This window comes from Pan paniscus, chromosome X (genome assembly GCF_029289425.2).
Source record: "Pan paniscus chromosome X, NHGRI_mPanPan1-v2.0_pri, whole genome shotgun sequence".
Classification (NCBI taxonomy): Eukaryota; Metazoa; Chordata; class Mammalia; order Primates; family Hominidae; genus Pan; species Pan paniscus.
The window spans coordinates 16651593-16667378 of record NC_073272.2 but is presented as its reverse complement, the minus strand read 5'-3'; the positions used below and the strand labels follow the sequence as shown (position 1 = coordinate 16667378).

The 15786-nt window shown below is 34.7% G+C and overlaps 1 protein-coding gene across 3 annotated transcripts in view; it reads left to right on the top strand.

The window, feature by feature from the left end:
* The window catches only part of FANCB (FA complementation group B), a 34782-nt gene that overhangs the window by 6298 nt on the left and 12698 nt on the right, over nt 1–15786 (top strand). For all 3 annotated transcript variants that reach the window (XM_008974095.4, XM_008974081.5, XM_008974086.6), the window contains exons 2-5: nt 1354–2374; nt 7602–7754; nt 8981–9073; nt 13759–13887. In XM_008974095.4, the coding sequence (XP_008972343.1) occupies nt 1424–2374; nt 7602–7754; nt 8981–9073; nt 13759–13887 (1326 nt within the window). In that variant the 5' untranslated portion in view covers nt 1354–1423. The remainder of the gene's footprint in view (nt 1–1353; nt 2375–7601; nt 7755–8980; nt 9074–13758; nt 13888–15786) is intronic.

The window sequence follows — 15786 nt, the reverse complement described above, 5'->3', positions numbered from 1 at the left end:
GCAAATAGAAATGCTGCTGATTTTTGTATGTTGATTTTGTATCCTGTGACTTTACTGAATTTATTAGTTCTAACAGTTTTTTGGTGGAATCTTCAGGGTTTTCTCTGTATAAGATTATGGCATCTGCAAACAAGGACAGTTTTACATTCTCCTTTCCAATTTGGATGTCTTTTATTTCTTTCTCTTGCCTAATTGCTTTGGCTAGGATTTCTTGTATGCAGTTTATAGAAGACTGAATAAAGAGATATCAACAACTTTTTTTTATACATGTGTTCAATATTGAGGATATTCTTTTGTCCTTTATTTTACTAATTCTCTCAAGTTGCCTTTCTTACAATGAGTTTGTTCAGAATAAGGGAATGCATGCCAGGGCAGAGTGGTAGTTAAAAGTGTAGACTCCAGAGTCAGAAGGCCCCTTTTCCAAACTAGCACCATTGCTGATTTCTGTTAACTGTGGATTAGTGTTGTAACCTTGGAAAATTTTCTTATCTTCTTTAAAATAAGGCTTTCTTGCTTAAAAGGTAGAATAATAAGGGTACTTATTTTAAGACAATAGTTATTAGAATTAAATAATGCATGTGTTGTACCTGCCATATAATAAGCTTGAATGATTGATATTATTTAATTCTTGTGTTCATTGTAATAAATTATGTTAATCCTCTATTTTTTCTAAATTTGAATAAGAATGGTGACTTTGTTGGGTCATACAAATGCATACAAATGCATTGCCTTTGTAAACTAAGATTTATTTTTATTAATCCTATGGAGATTTTTTAAAGCCTTGTTACAGCATCTCCTATTTTTATTCCTGGGGTTTCTTTTTTGTCTTAGAGCCTGTATAGGCTCCTGTCTCTAGAAAGCAGAAGCCCAATTGCCTGGGCTGTGGGAGAAGTATAATTGAAAATCAACGTATTTGGGGAGAGTGAGTTGCAAGACAAGTAAACCACTAATTGAATTGTCATTCTAAAGGGGCTAAGGCAGAGAGTGGGAAACCACATTAGAGTTGTTAGGTTTGAAACAGAGAAGTATAACCCTTAAGCAATTTTCTGAGCCAGAACAAATATCTGAAGTCACTTTTAATAGAGCATCTAAAGCTTTAAATATATGCCGTTAACACATTCAGTTATCTTTTTTGATATGGTTATTTGAATTCTTAGCAAACTTTTTTAAAGCGTCTACAGAAATAATATTTAGAATTTTTTTATAAGTATGATATTGTCAAAATAGTATAAAAAGCTTAAAATGTTTACTTAATAAAATGTGTAGTTACCTATGTTGTAGTTCTCTAACAGAAACGTGTTTTCTTTTCAAGCCTTCCTACTTCATGGCAGTTTTTCCTCATTTCTTTTTTAGGTTTAGAAACATCAACTGGAATCAATTTGCATTTGAAAATTAGATCAGCACAAAGACTTGATATTGTGGAATGACTAGCAAACAAGCAATGTCATCTAACGAACAAGAAAGGCTCTTGTGTTATAATGGGGAAGTCCTTGTTTTCCAGTTGTCTAAAGGAAATTTTGCAGATAAAGAGCCTACAAAAACACCCATATTACATGTCAGAAGAATGGTATTTGACAGAGGAACAAAAGTATTTGTTCAGAAGTCCACTGGATTTTTTACCATAAAGGAAGAAAACTCTCATTTAAAAATCATGTGTTGCAACTGTGTGTCAGATTTCAGAACTGGAATTAACCTCCCTTACATTGTGATAGAAAAAAATAAAAAGAATAATGTTTTTGAATATTTTTTACTAATCCTTCACAGTACTAATAAATTTGAAATGCGTTTGAGTTTTAAACTAGGCTATGAGATGAAGGATGGCCTAAGGGTCCTTAATGGCCCTTTAATTTTATGGAGGCATGTCAAAGCATTCTTCTTTATCTCTTCTCAAACTGGCAAAGTTGTTAGTGTGTCAGGTAACTTTTCCTCTATTCAGTGGGCAGGGGAGATTGAAAATTTAGGTATGGTTTTATTGGGACTAAAGGAATGTTGTTTATCTGAGGAAGAATGTACTCAAGAGCCTTCAAAATCAGATTATGCAATTTGGAATACCAAATTTTGTGTATATTCTCTTGAAAGTCAAGAAGTATTAAGTGATATATACATTATTCCTCCTGCTTACAGCAGTGTGGTGACTTATGTACATATTTGTGCAACTGAGATCATCAAAAACCAGTTAAGAATATCTCTCATTGCCCTTACTCGAAAGAATCAGCTGATTTCATTTCAGAATGGAACTCCTAAAAATGTGTGCCAGCTTCCATTTGGAGATCCTTGTGCAGTTCAACTTATGGATTCAGGTGGAGGAAACCTGTTTTTCGTTGTATCCTTTATATCCAATAATGCTTGTGCTGTATGGAAAGAGAGCTTTCAGGTACAACACTTATTGTGATAATAATTCAGTTGGTGGTCTCAGACCTTTTAAACATTTGTATACTTCATAGAGTTCATTCTGGAGTCTTATTGTCTAAGTCAATTTTCAGTTCTGTACTTGAAATGATACATATTACATTGTTCTTTTTTCTTAAGGTTATCTGAGTACAACCTGATGGTGTTTTTTTTGTCTTGCCATTTTGAGTCATAAAGCCTTTGAGTTGTTTGGAAATGTGTAAATACATATGTAACTAGAATTATGTATTTATTTTTCTATTATAACTTTCTAATTTTTATTAATATGATAGTAGATGTGCATTTTCACTTATAATAAGATTATTAGTGATTTGACTAGATAGATAAGCCTTCCTGGAAAATTCAAATCAGTTTTTCATCTTTTTATTTTTTATTTTTATATTTTTTTTGAGACAGAGTCTCGCTTTGTCATCCAGGTTGGAGTGCAGTGGCGTGATCTCGGCTCACTGCAGCCTCTGCCTCCCAGGTTCAAGTGGTTCTCCTGCCTCAGCCTCCTGAGTAGCTGGGATTACAGGCATGTGCTACCACACCTGGCTAATTTTTATATTTTTAGTAGAGATGGGGTTTTACCATGTTGGCCAGGCTGGTTTCAAACTCCTGGCTTCAAGTGGTCCGCCTGCCTCGGCCTCCCAAAGTGCTGGGATTACAGGCGTGAGTCACCATGCCCGGCCAACTTTTTAAACATTTATAATTATCTATTTAAATTTACTTGTTGTCTCTGATTCATTTCTGAAAGTGAAATATAGAGAAATTCCTTGAAATCTGGAGAGACAAATAATTGTTCTCCATAGACAAGTGGTAAGCATTACTTTTTCTAAAAACTTACTCAGAGATTTTTATTATGTTATATTTTGAAATGCAGAACTGACCTTTGAGCAAGTATTCACTTTTTTAAGTTTGGAAATTGTTCCAAAATATTCACTGGTATTGAGTGTTAAGTAACAGGTAAAAAGGCACAGAAAACCAATAGGAAATTAGAGTTTTGTAACTGGGTGTCTCCACCAATAATATTTCTCTGACTCTGTATTTTTGGGTAATGTTGCATCCTCCTGGTTTAAAATGTATTCAGTTATGTGATTTGAAGTGTTTATGAATTAAGACAAATTATCATTACTAGTTAGAAATGTCTCTTCCAAAAGTAGTACACTATACAACTTTTAGTTTTTGTGCTACTTAGGAGAGAAAAGCAGATATTGCCTTATTGTGTGCCCTGTCCATTTAATTAGAAGCTCAATGAAAATTTTTATCATTATATTATCACCTCTATGTGGAATATTGTTAAATGTTTTAGAAAGTTTGAAATTCATTTTTAAATGTGAATCATTATTGTTTGTGTGGGGGGAGGAATGTCAAGTTGGAATTATGAATCAGGCTTTGCCTTACCAAGTACTTTTATATTAATAGGGATTATTTTGAATTTCTGTAATACGTATGTATCCTCTATAATACATAGAGAATGCAAAAGGAAAATAATTTGAAAGCGATCCTATTTTATCTTGAAAGCAATCTTTTAAAAGCACATTATACATTTATTTGAAAGTTATTTGGAATTGTCTTTTTCTATTCTCTTTTCCTTTAAAGAAATGGTAGGGGAAAAACATCTGGTATACCCTATAGTGTTTTACTGTAGTCAAGTTAATATAATAGAAAGAACACACGTACCCTGGGTTTGAATCCCAACTGAGCCACTTACCAGTGTTACCTTAAGGAATGTAATTCTTGTGAACTCATTTTCCTCCTTTATGAAATTTGGGATCATTCTGACTCTGAGAGGGGAGAATTAAGTCAAATGACATTGTAAAGTGTCTTGCACAGAGCTTGACACATAGGAGGAACTCAGTTAGTAGTAGCTATTACTCTGTTATATTACTGTTAGACAAAAGCCAGGGCTGTCATCAGTTACTTACACTTACTCAAGATCCCCTATTCACCTAGATAAGGAAAAAACAATTCCTTTATGTGTCATTAATTGCAATCGTCACTCTCTTGAAGTGGGTCCCCTGCTTGGACGCTGTAAAGCTTTGCCACTAACATGTTACCCAAGGCAGGAGACTGCATCATTCCCTGTAGGTGGACCTATAATTGCTGCTTCCCTGACCCGAAGTTGTATTCTAGTGCACTCTCTCTACAATGGACCACTATCTTTTCCACACGTTACTTACCTAAGTCCCTACTGACTTACCCCCTAAGGTGCTTCTTCAGGAATTCTGTACTTCTAACCTGCTCTCAAATGCCCTGTTTTAAAAGCTCTGGAATTCACCCTGATATCTACAAGTAAGTGCTTCAAAGTTGCCTCTAACCCTGCCACTTTGGGCGTATTCAGGTCCTGCTTCTATCTTGGTGTTACATTTATACTCAACTTCTTAAAAAAAAAAAGGGAAATATTAGTTTAGGGTAAAATATTCAGTTACTTTAAAAACAGAAATAAGGCTGGGCACAATGGCTCATGCCTGTAATCCCAGCATTTCAGACTGCTGAGGCAGGCAGATCACTTGAAGCCAGGAGTTCAAGAGCAGCTTGGCCAACATGGCGCATGCCTGTAGTCCCAGCTACTCAGGAGGCTGAGGCATGAGAATGGCTTGAACCTGGGAGGTGGAGGTTGCAGTGAGCTGAGATCGCCCCGCTGCACTCCAGCTGGTTGACAGAGCAAGATCTGTCTGCAAAAAAAAAAAATTAATTTAAAAAAACAGAAATAAGAGCTAAGAATCTAGAAATAAAGTGGGAGTAGAAATAATTATGCCAAAAACTCAGGTTAAGAGAAGTAACTACACTTGAACAATTACCTTTAGTTTTAACAGTTAAGGCAAAAAAGTAAATATGATGGGTTTTACAACTGAAGGGAACATACTACAAGGGAAAAGATTTTTTTCTAACGTTAAGTTCTGAGAAGAATTTACTGTTTGTGGTATTTTGTAAAAGGTTTTGAGTAATAAGGTGAATACCTTATTAAATAATAAGGTGGGTCTTTGATAGCAGTTTTCCCCCAAAATAGAAAGCAATAGAAGCAGTTTTCCTTTGGGTTGGCTATGGATCCATCCATCCATCTATTCTTTTATTACCTCATTCCAAGAAGGAATTAAGCCAACTTACAAAGATAGGTAAAATACAAACAAGCATAAATTAGAGTAAATAATGAAAACAAGGTTAGTGTTTTCCCAGATCAACACTTCATAAAAGCCCGAGGCATGATGTTTAATGTGGTAATAGGACTTGAAACAGAGCTGAATCTAAAGGAATACATGATTAGCTTTTTTCTTCTTAGGCTTTCTCTCTTGGGTAGGAATTGTCTCTGCAAGTTTTGACAAGAATCTATGTGGCAGGTATTTCAAAATTGAGGTCATTGGCCGGGTGTAGTGGCCCACGTTTGTAATCCCAGTGCTTTGGGAGGCCAAGGTAGGAGAATTGCTTGAGGCCTAGAGTTTGAGACCGGCCTGGGCAACATAGTGAGACCCCCATCTGTACAAAAAATTAAAAAATTAGCTGGGCATGGTGGCATATGCCTGTAGTCCCAGCTACTTGGGAGGCCGAGGTGGGAAGATTGTTAGAGCCCAGGAGTTCAAGGCTGTAGTGAGCTGTAATTGTGCCACTGCACTCCAGCCAGGGCAACGGAATGGGACCCTGTCTCAAAAAAAAAAAATCCATCTGTCAATAAAATTGAGGTCATTGTCAAGTATACCTGAAGCATAGCTATTGGTGTGTTGTTGATAGAGGTTAATGTATTCTGGTGCTGTGCTGTCTAATATGGTAGCTACTATCCAGATGTAGTTATTCAACTTTTGAAATGTGGCTAGTCTGAATTAAAACATGTTGTAAATGTCAACCATCAAATTTCAAAGATGAATAGAAATGGTAACATCTCTCAATTTTTTAATGATTACATTGAATTGAAATGACAATATTTTAGATATATTGTGTTAGATATATTAAAATTTCATCTTTTTACTGCTACCAGAAAATTTAAAATTATATGCCTTATATTTGGGGCTCACTTACCTTTCTATTGGATGGCACTATTCTAGAGCTATAGATTGCAAATATGTGTGTGCACACATGCATGCATGCATAGTTCTGTGCTGTTTGCCTGCCAAACACATTCTTATTACTAATGTCTTTTCCCATAGTCCATTATACTCCATGATACTGGTGGGAGAAAGGGAGGATATGGGTTTACAGAAAAGCTGTCTCTCTGCACAAGTGAAGGATCAACTTTGGCAATTAGCCTTATAGAGGGAAGATTCATATTTGGGTATGTGGGTTGAAGAGCCTTACTTTCATTCTTGCTCTAATGTGAGCTACCTTCCTGTATCATCTAGATGATGTATCTGTGCTCCTGGAATTCTGAGAAGGGGTTTTAGATTTTTTGTCTCAGGGAAAAGGGGGATTTGATCCTCATGGTGTTAGTTTACCCTGGGACCAATCTTGAGGCTTTCAGCTATATGTACCATTAAGAAGTTGTCCTCTATTTTAAACTTGAGGTCTCAGGTTCTGATATAAACTGACCAAATCATTCCGTGAGGCTAGGATGGTTCTGGCTGTCCCACTTTTAGGACCCCTCACCTGTGTACCCGATACTAGCTGTATTCCCCTCCACACCCACATCAGGGTTTAAGGTTTTAAGCTCATCTTGACTCTATTATAGGTTATTTTCCATTAAGAGCTCTTAAGGTGTCTACTAGTACTGTCTGGTTACCTGACAGTACTGCAGCTGTCAGGTATGCAACAGAATGCAACTGAATTCCTTGGGTAATTTGTCTGATCATAAATACATATACACTAAGACTTAATGGGAATGAAGGTCATCCTTAAATTAGCTGTGCGAGAGAAGGAATCTTCACTAGAGTTTGACTCATGATAAATGTTAGAATTTCCAAAGGTTAGTCATGAAAAGTGTTAGAGCTTATAAATAGATTACAATAAAATTTTGATATAGAAATCAAGAATGTGACAGTCCCTGGACAAACCTGAATAAAATATTAAATCTAAGTATCTTGCTATTTATAAAGTTTTTATAACTCTTATATTTCCTCATCCCCTAATATCTTTATTTTATTTTAGTTTTTACTATTTTCATTACTCATTTATAAGATTGAGTTTTACAAATGACAACTACATGAAACAAAAGGACTTAATTTATTTATTTCACATTCGATTTTTTCTTGTCTACTCCTCCTATAATGCTCCCTTTCTTTTAGGTTGCTGCTAAATGGGAAAAACTTAGCTTAGTACTGATAGATGACTTTATTGGAAGTGGAACTGAACAAGTACTCCTACTTTTTAAGGACTCCTTGAACTCAGACTGCCTGACTTCATTTAAAATAACGGATCTTGGAAAAATAAACTATTCGGTAAGTTCTATTTACTTATTATATGGTATTTTAAGAACCATTTTAGAAAATTTAAGTGCTCAAAAGCTTTGACCTATCATTTAAATATTGGTGGTTTTATACTTAAAATTTTGAACTTTAAAAATATATAGATTGAATCTTTTAAATATATACATTGAATCTCCTTTCAACAAATGTTATACAAATTGACCATGCTTTTGATATAAATTTGAATTGTAGTACATTTGGTGATCACTTAAGTGACAGCAGTACTATAAATTAACTTTATTTTTGCTTCTGAAAATCACATTTTATACCAATAAATATAATATTGGATTAAATAAGGAATAAAATGAAGCACAATTGCTTTAGTAAAGGAAGTAACAGCTCACAATATCTTGAGATATTGGACATAAGGGAAATTATGCCCCTGAAGTTTCAGATCAATACAAAATCTCTCTAAGCCTCAGTTTTTTCATTTGTAAAATTAGCATAATTTTAATTTTCTCCGGTTATGGGATTTTAGGATTTTTTAAAAAGCTAATGAGAGCCCAGGAATTCAAGGCTGCAGTGAGCTATGATTATTATGTTGCACTTCAACCTGGGTGTCAGAGCAAGACACTGTCTCTTAAATAAATAAATGGAAAAATGTTTACTCTTTAAAAAGAAAGCTAACCAGCTGATACTTTGTAAAGCAGTATATAAATGTTAGGTGGTAGTAGTAGGAATCATAATAATTTTTTTCCAGTTACAAGAAGGTGATGGGGAAAATATATAGTTTGCCTTTGTTTATTTTTTTTTTTTTTGGAGACAGAGTCTTGCTCTGTCATGCCCAGGCTGGAGTGCAGTGGTGCAATGTTGGCTCACTGCAACCTCCACCCCCTGGGTTCAAACGATTCTCCTGCCTCAGCCTCCCAAGTAGCTGGGATTACAGGTGCGTGCCACTATGCCTGGCTAATTTTTTGTATTTTTAGTAGAGACAGGGTTTCACCATGTTGGGCAGGCTGGTCTTGAACTCCTGACCTCAGGTGATCTGCCCATCTTGGCCTCCCAAAGTGCTGGGATTACAGGCGTGAGCCACTGCATCTGGCCTATAGTTTGCCTTTTATAAAATAGTGTGTATTTTATACACACTAGGGAAACTGTTCTGACTGGATATACTTTAATTGTATTTTGTTAGTTTTGTGAATTTTCAATTGTTGCAAAATTTCAGTCTTAGTGTATTTATTTATTTATTTATTTATTAGAGTGAACCATCGGATTGCAATGAAGATGACTTATTTGAAGACAAACAAGAGAATCGTTACCTGGTGGTTCCACCTCTAGAAACAGGACTGAAAGTTAGTGTCTGTTTGCTTCTTTTGCTTTTCGATTAGTGTTATTCTAAATGAAGGAAAGAACATTGAAAGAAAGGTCCTTAAAATATAAGCAACTTGGTGCTTGGGTAAAAATGGTATTTCAAAGGATCTTTATCTTTTTGGCACCTCTGTACAAATATTATGATACTACTTATAAATGTATCATCTAAACATACCTTTTTTGTAGTAAGACTATATAGATTTAATAAGCCTCATGAGAGAAAATAGAAGCAGCTCACTTTTGAAAACACATTCTTTCTGGGATCAGTATACCACAGTATCTTTTTAGAGTAGCAGCGAATATGATAAATCATAATACATTCCAGACATGAACAGTTTACTCTCATATTTTCCATAAAAAGCTCCACAAAAGAGTTTTTTTTTTCCCAAATGTACCAAGGTAATGAACATTCCCTGTAAAATACTGAGGCTTTGCAAAGAAATGTCAAAACAAAACAAAATTAAAAAAACCTAATGATTGTCTGTGATTCCACTACTTTGCAATAACCAATTTTAACACTTTGGCCTGTATATTCTTGCAGATTTTTAAATGAATATACGCATTTCATAGAAATGTGATTATAAGATGTATGTTCTTTTGTAAGCTGCCTTTTTTGTTTATAGCATTTTCAAATATACAGACACATTCCAGGAATACAGTGATTATCTCTGTATCCCCAATACATTCAATTCTTGTTACTTTTAAAAATCTTATTGGCCTCATGTGTTTGTGTTTGTGTGTGTATGTGTGTATATATTTTTGTAGAACCATTTAAAAGTTGCACATGTTATATTTCACTCATAGGTATTTCAGCAGGAATCTCCTAAAAATAAGGATATTCTCCTCATGCAACTATAATACCATTATCAAAGTTAGAAAATTGTTAATGATCCCTTAATCTTATTTGCTATCTTGTCCATATTCAAATATATTTAGTTATCACAAAAATGTTTTTATAACTGTTTTTTCCAGGATCCAATCTATCAAAGTTTTTACTCGCATTTGATTATATCTCTTATTGGTCTTTTTATGTAGAATAATTCCCCCTTCCCCCTTTTAAAAATTATGCTAAAGAGGAGGCCACGCTAGTTGTATCCTCTCTTTTGGATTTGTCTCTTTTCTTGCTGTGTTATTGAACTTTTTCTTCTTTGCCTAGGGTTGGAAAACTTTTTCTGGAAAGGGCCAGGTGGTAAATATTTATACTTTGCAGGTTGTTTTAAAATTATTTTGCAACTATTTCATTATTAGAGTGAGTTCACTTTAATAAATGCTTATTGAACACATATTAGACATGAATTTGAACAATAGATAAACATCATAACAGACAGAACCATGAATGAAGACATTGATCTATTCAAAATTTTTGTACCCTGAACAAAGTAAAAGTAATAAGACAAATTGTGAAAAAAGAAATTGTAATACATGACAAAATATTAATTTTCTTAATATAAATGTACATTCTTCTATAGTATTTTTGTGAATGTATAGTGACCCAACCTTCTCAGAGGAAAAGTTATTATAGTTGCTAAAATATGAATTACTTATATCTTTTTACTCTTGCAGTTTCACTTCTAGAAATCTCTTCTAAGGATGAAGATGATTTTACAAGAATGTTTATGTAGTATTTATAAACTACAATATTGGTCCAAATCTAAACATACATCATTAGGAGTATGATAAGTAAATTGTGATGTGCCTGAACTATGGAATACTATGTAGCTGTCAAAAAGAATAATGTATATTTTTATACTGATTTAGAAATGATGCCAAAGTACTTTAATTTATGAAAGCATGACTTTATGAAAGGCTTAATTTATGAAGCAGGACCAACTCTCCTGATTAAAACTGAAAATGATAGATGAAGTCTCCTTTAAAAACATTCTTAGAAGCTTCAAAAAGCTGACACTCTAAGAATAAATTATCAAATCAAACTTTCAAGGCTGGAACCCAGAGAGATAAGCAGAACACTGATGCTACTTTTGCCCTGGGAGCATGTGTATTGAACTTAAATTGGTGGTGCCCCAGGCATCTGACAGAAACAAACAGAAAATCCTGTCTGGAAACACACATTCATCCTAGCCCTCATAAATCTCACAAGTAATTTTTCAAAGAAAATGAGCTGTCCACAGAATAACTAAGCACATAAAGAAAAAAGGCATCGTGAGTAATTATTCACAGAAAATAACCAAACAGCATCTCTTTCAAGCAAAAACACACTGAAATAAAAAACTCAATAGATGACTTTAAGAGTTAAAGAGATGAAAGAGATACAGAGCAAATTAGTGACCCCGTATATATGAGAAAAATTATCCAGAATGTAGCACAGAGACAGGGAAAATATGAAAGGCTTTAAACAACATTAAGGGAAGGAAGGGAGGAATGGAGGTGGTGGATAAGAGATAGTTGAATATCCATTTTGTTTCAAGTATCCATATTTTAACAGTAGCTTTCAATGTAGATAATAAAGTTCTAAATGCTGGAAGGCCTTTTAGAGATGAACAAGCCTACCTTTGCACCATTTTGCACATGACGTAACAAATAGCCAGAAAGGTTACGTGACTTGCAGAGCTAGAACTAGAGTCCATTTCACTGTTCTTTCTCCCCTGAAATTTGTATTCTAATCAGTTACTGGAAGGGGAGATGGGGAGACCAGGACCTTAGAGAATCTTGTACACATGTACACAGATGTTCATAGCAGCATTGTTTATAACACTGCACAACTGAGCATAACCCAAATACCCATCAATTGGAGAGTGGAGAAGTAAATCGTGGGTAGTCATATGATGGAATACTGTAAAGCAATGGAAGGAATGAACTACAGCTACTAGTGATAACATGGGCAACTCTAAAGCCTGATACATGCAGAGTGATTCCATTTATAAAAGGTTCAGAAGCAAAACACCCAAAAAACTTAAAATACTCCTTAAGAATTCATACAAAGATTGTAAAATTTGAAGACAGGCAAGGAAATTATCTTAAAAGGCCAGGGTAGTATTGACTCCAGGGGAGAAAGGGCAATTATTATTGTGGAGGGCCCCTGGGCAGCTCCTGGAATGCTACTTTTTGATTTGGGTGGAATTACATGGGTGTCGGCTTCATTATTAGTCTGTAAAATGTTATTTTGTACTGTGCATTCTTCTGCACGTATGATAGAGATCACAATAATGAACAAAAAAGCAAGGTTCAGTGTCGTGCAGTACGATATGCTCCTGTATTTGGTTTTGGGTGGGTTTTTGTTTGTGCAAAGGAAAAAGCATTCCTTAATATGCACATGGAAAAGTTCTGGGAAGGTACACAATCTATTGGTTTTGCAAATGGGATTGGGCATCTAGGAAGAGAAGGTGAGGTGTACTTTCACATTGTTTAAATTTCTTACCATGTGTCTAATTTATTTTTGTAGTTTTATAGCAAAACTTCACAGCCAAGATTATTTAACTACTCTACTCAATCACTATATTGTCCTGGAGTAAGGGGCATGTTAAGGAGGAAGGAAGAGTGAACACTGACAATTTTCGAGGGTGCATTTCAATCTGCCCACATAGTTTTTTCTTCTACTCCCCACCCCTCCAGTAGCTCAGTTGTGGCTACATACCTTTGATGGGTACATCTGCCTCCCCCGTCACAAATTACTGAGTGATGGAGTGTGAATCATGTGCATCCCACAGAACTAGGTCAACATAAGAAGTTTTAAAATATTAGCTAGACGCTTTACATACTTTGTGCAATAAGGTAACACATAGGAATAATTCAGTCTTCACTCTCCAGTTTCTATTTGTTGATTAAAAGAAAAAGAATTTACTTGCTTTGAAATGTAATTTAAAAGAAAAGAATCCCAAACAATGATGCATTTTGTTGCATACATCTAGAAAAATATGTTTTATTAAAAGCCAGATGAATACTCAAACAGCCTCAGATATCCACCTGAAATGAAACAACTTCTATCAGTTCAATGACATGACTCTTTAAATTTTCAGTAGCAAACTATATTCTGTGAATGTTTCATCCTTAGTGCTGAAATCTAGTTATCTGGTATCATAAAAGGAATGGATTGCTGTATGCCCAGTTCAGAGCCAAATTGTTATTTTTTTCAGTAGTTTTCAGTAGACTCTAGCACTGAGTTTATTAGCACAAAAATAAACATAGTTTGGGGGCTGTTACAATTTTAATTTTATTTAAAAATTTTGCTATAAAGGTTACATGAACAGAAAATTTCGAGCAGTATCTGATTAAAAGTGATATTTTCTATTCATTATGATGTCTTTGCTTATGTGGATGCCTTGTTTTTGAAGCAGAAACTATTTCAAAAAGAAAAAGTTATTTTGTGTGGGGTGAGTGTATTTGTAGGCCTTGATTTTTATTTACATTGATTCGAAGTTACTTAGTAACTCACTAGTGAAACATGCTAATATATTGCCACTCTCTCAATTTGATACATAAGCTCTATGTTGCAGTTATTTTTTATATTTTCCTTTGAAAGAAGATACATTTTTTAAACTTAGAGACTTAAAATCTATAAACAAAACAGTTTTGCTCTGAGAAGTATTTTATTTTCTATAGAAAAATGAATTGATAAGCACATTTGGAGAAAGTATTTCCTGAATTATTGGTATGTCTGGTTTCATTTGAAATCATGTTTCTTGCCACTATTTTTCTTTCTACTTTACAGGTTTGTTTTTCTTCTTTTCGGGAATTACGGCAGCATCTGTTGCTTAAGGAAAAAATTATTTCAAAATCTTACAAAGCTTTAATAAACCTAGTTCAAGGAAAAGATGATAATACGTCAAGTGCAGAGGAGGTAAAAGTAATCATGTGACCATTTTATCATTTTATGAATTGAAAATCTATAAGCTATTGAAAAGTTATTTAAATTGGAATATTAGAATATATTAGAAAATGCTGCTCAGTGGATCAAGAAGAAAAGTAGCAGAGGTTATAATGGTGGACTTTTATGACATTGAAAAATATTTGATTAAGGAGCCAATATTTCATCGATTTATAGGTAATTCTGTAGCATATTAAAATTTCAGTTATCAGGAACCTTGGGGAACAAGTCCTTTTATTTACAGATTTAACCATTAAACTTTTTTATTTGTATTGTTTGGATAGAAATTACTCATAAGTGAATTATGTATTTACTGACTTCTTAAACAGAATATACTGAGTATTATTTAACTTTGTATTGGTGATGAGATAATTTTATTATTAGGATAATGATTGTTCTTTTAGTCTGTTGGATTGTTTGTTTCTAAGGTTATTTTTTCCTCTAGCAAATGTTCCTACACTGCTATGGGTTTTTTTAGTCCTTCTATCTGCTTTTTATAATTTTACTCTCTTTTTCCTTGTGGCTGATCATCATAAGATCCTCCTCAGGGCCGGGCGTGGTGGCTCATGCCTGTAATCCCAGCACTTTGGGAGGCCGAGATGGGCGGATCACGAGGTCAAGAGATTGAGACAGTCCTGGCCAACATGGTGAGACCCTGTCTCTACTAAAAATACAAAAATTAGCTGGGCATGGTGGCTCGTGCCTGTAATCCCAGCTACTTGGGAGGCTGAGGTAGGAGAATAACTTGAACCTGGGAGGCGGAGGTTGCAGTGAGCTGAGATCGCGCCATTGCACTCCAGCCTGGGTGACAAGAGCGAAACTCCGTCTCAAAAAAAAAAAAAAGAACCTCCTCGGGTCTCTTATGTGGTAACTTATATCAGTACATTAATGTAGGAAGTTAGCAAAAACTGCTGAAACTTCATAAAAATAATATTTATGCACATTAATTTCATACAGAGAAAGGCACAGCATAGCAACACTATAAGTAAATCAGTAAGAGCTGAACTAATGTTGCATTTTATTCCCTCAAGTCACTGTAGTGCCTAGCTCTGACTTCCTTCTGGATTGACCATTCTTGTCATGGGCTATGCTTTGTGTTTGTATTTCAGTCTTAGCCATGTAAGGGTTTGGGTCCAAAATATGATCTTGTTAATGTAATAAAACGTAACAAAAAAACATTGTGTTGCATTTCTATATTACTGTTCTAATTTCCTGGGAAACCTCATGAAAGTCATTGTTAAAATTGTTTCACCATTTCCTTTCCTCACCTCAATGATTTTGCCAATTTTAGAAAGGGGAAGGGTTGTTTAGAAATTAATATATTGAAACCACTACGTGCAAGGCCCCATTTTTGGCTCTTTACATTGTTTGTTTTAAAAGCAAACCTGGCAGGTAGTAAAAATTTCCCCAGGTTTCAGATGAATAGCCTGCTTCAGAACTCGCAGCTACTGGCAGTAGTGTCAGATTCCTGGGAACATATTTAGTCTCCTATTGAGTGAATGCCTCTATCTTTCTTTAGTAATTACCACATAGAGAGGCAGTATAGGGTAATAGTTAAGGAAGAGCATGGGCTCTGGAACCAGTTGGCTTCAGTTCAAATCCCAGCCTTGCTACTTGCTAACTGTGTGACACTGGGCAAGTTACATAACTTCCCTGTACCTCATTTTTCTAATCTGTAAAATGTAGATGATAATACCACAGACCTAGGGCACTAGGGTTATTGTGTGGGTTAAATGAATTGATACACAAATGGCATTTGGAACAGTGCCTGGCATAAAGTAAACACTCAATAGATGTTGTATATTATTATTATCGTTACTATTATTCTTATTACTACTCTTTCGAATGTTATATATCCACATGTGTGTGGAA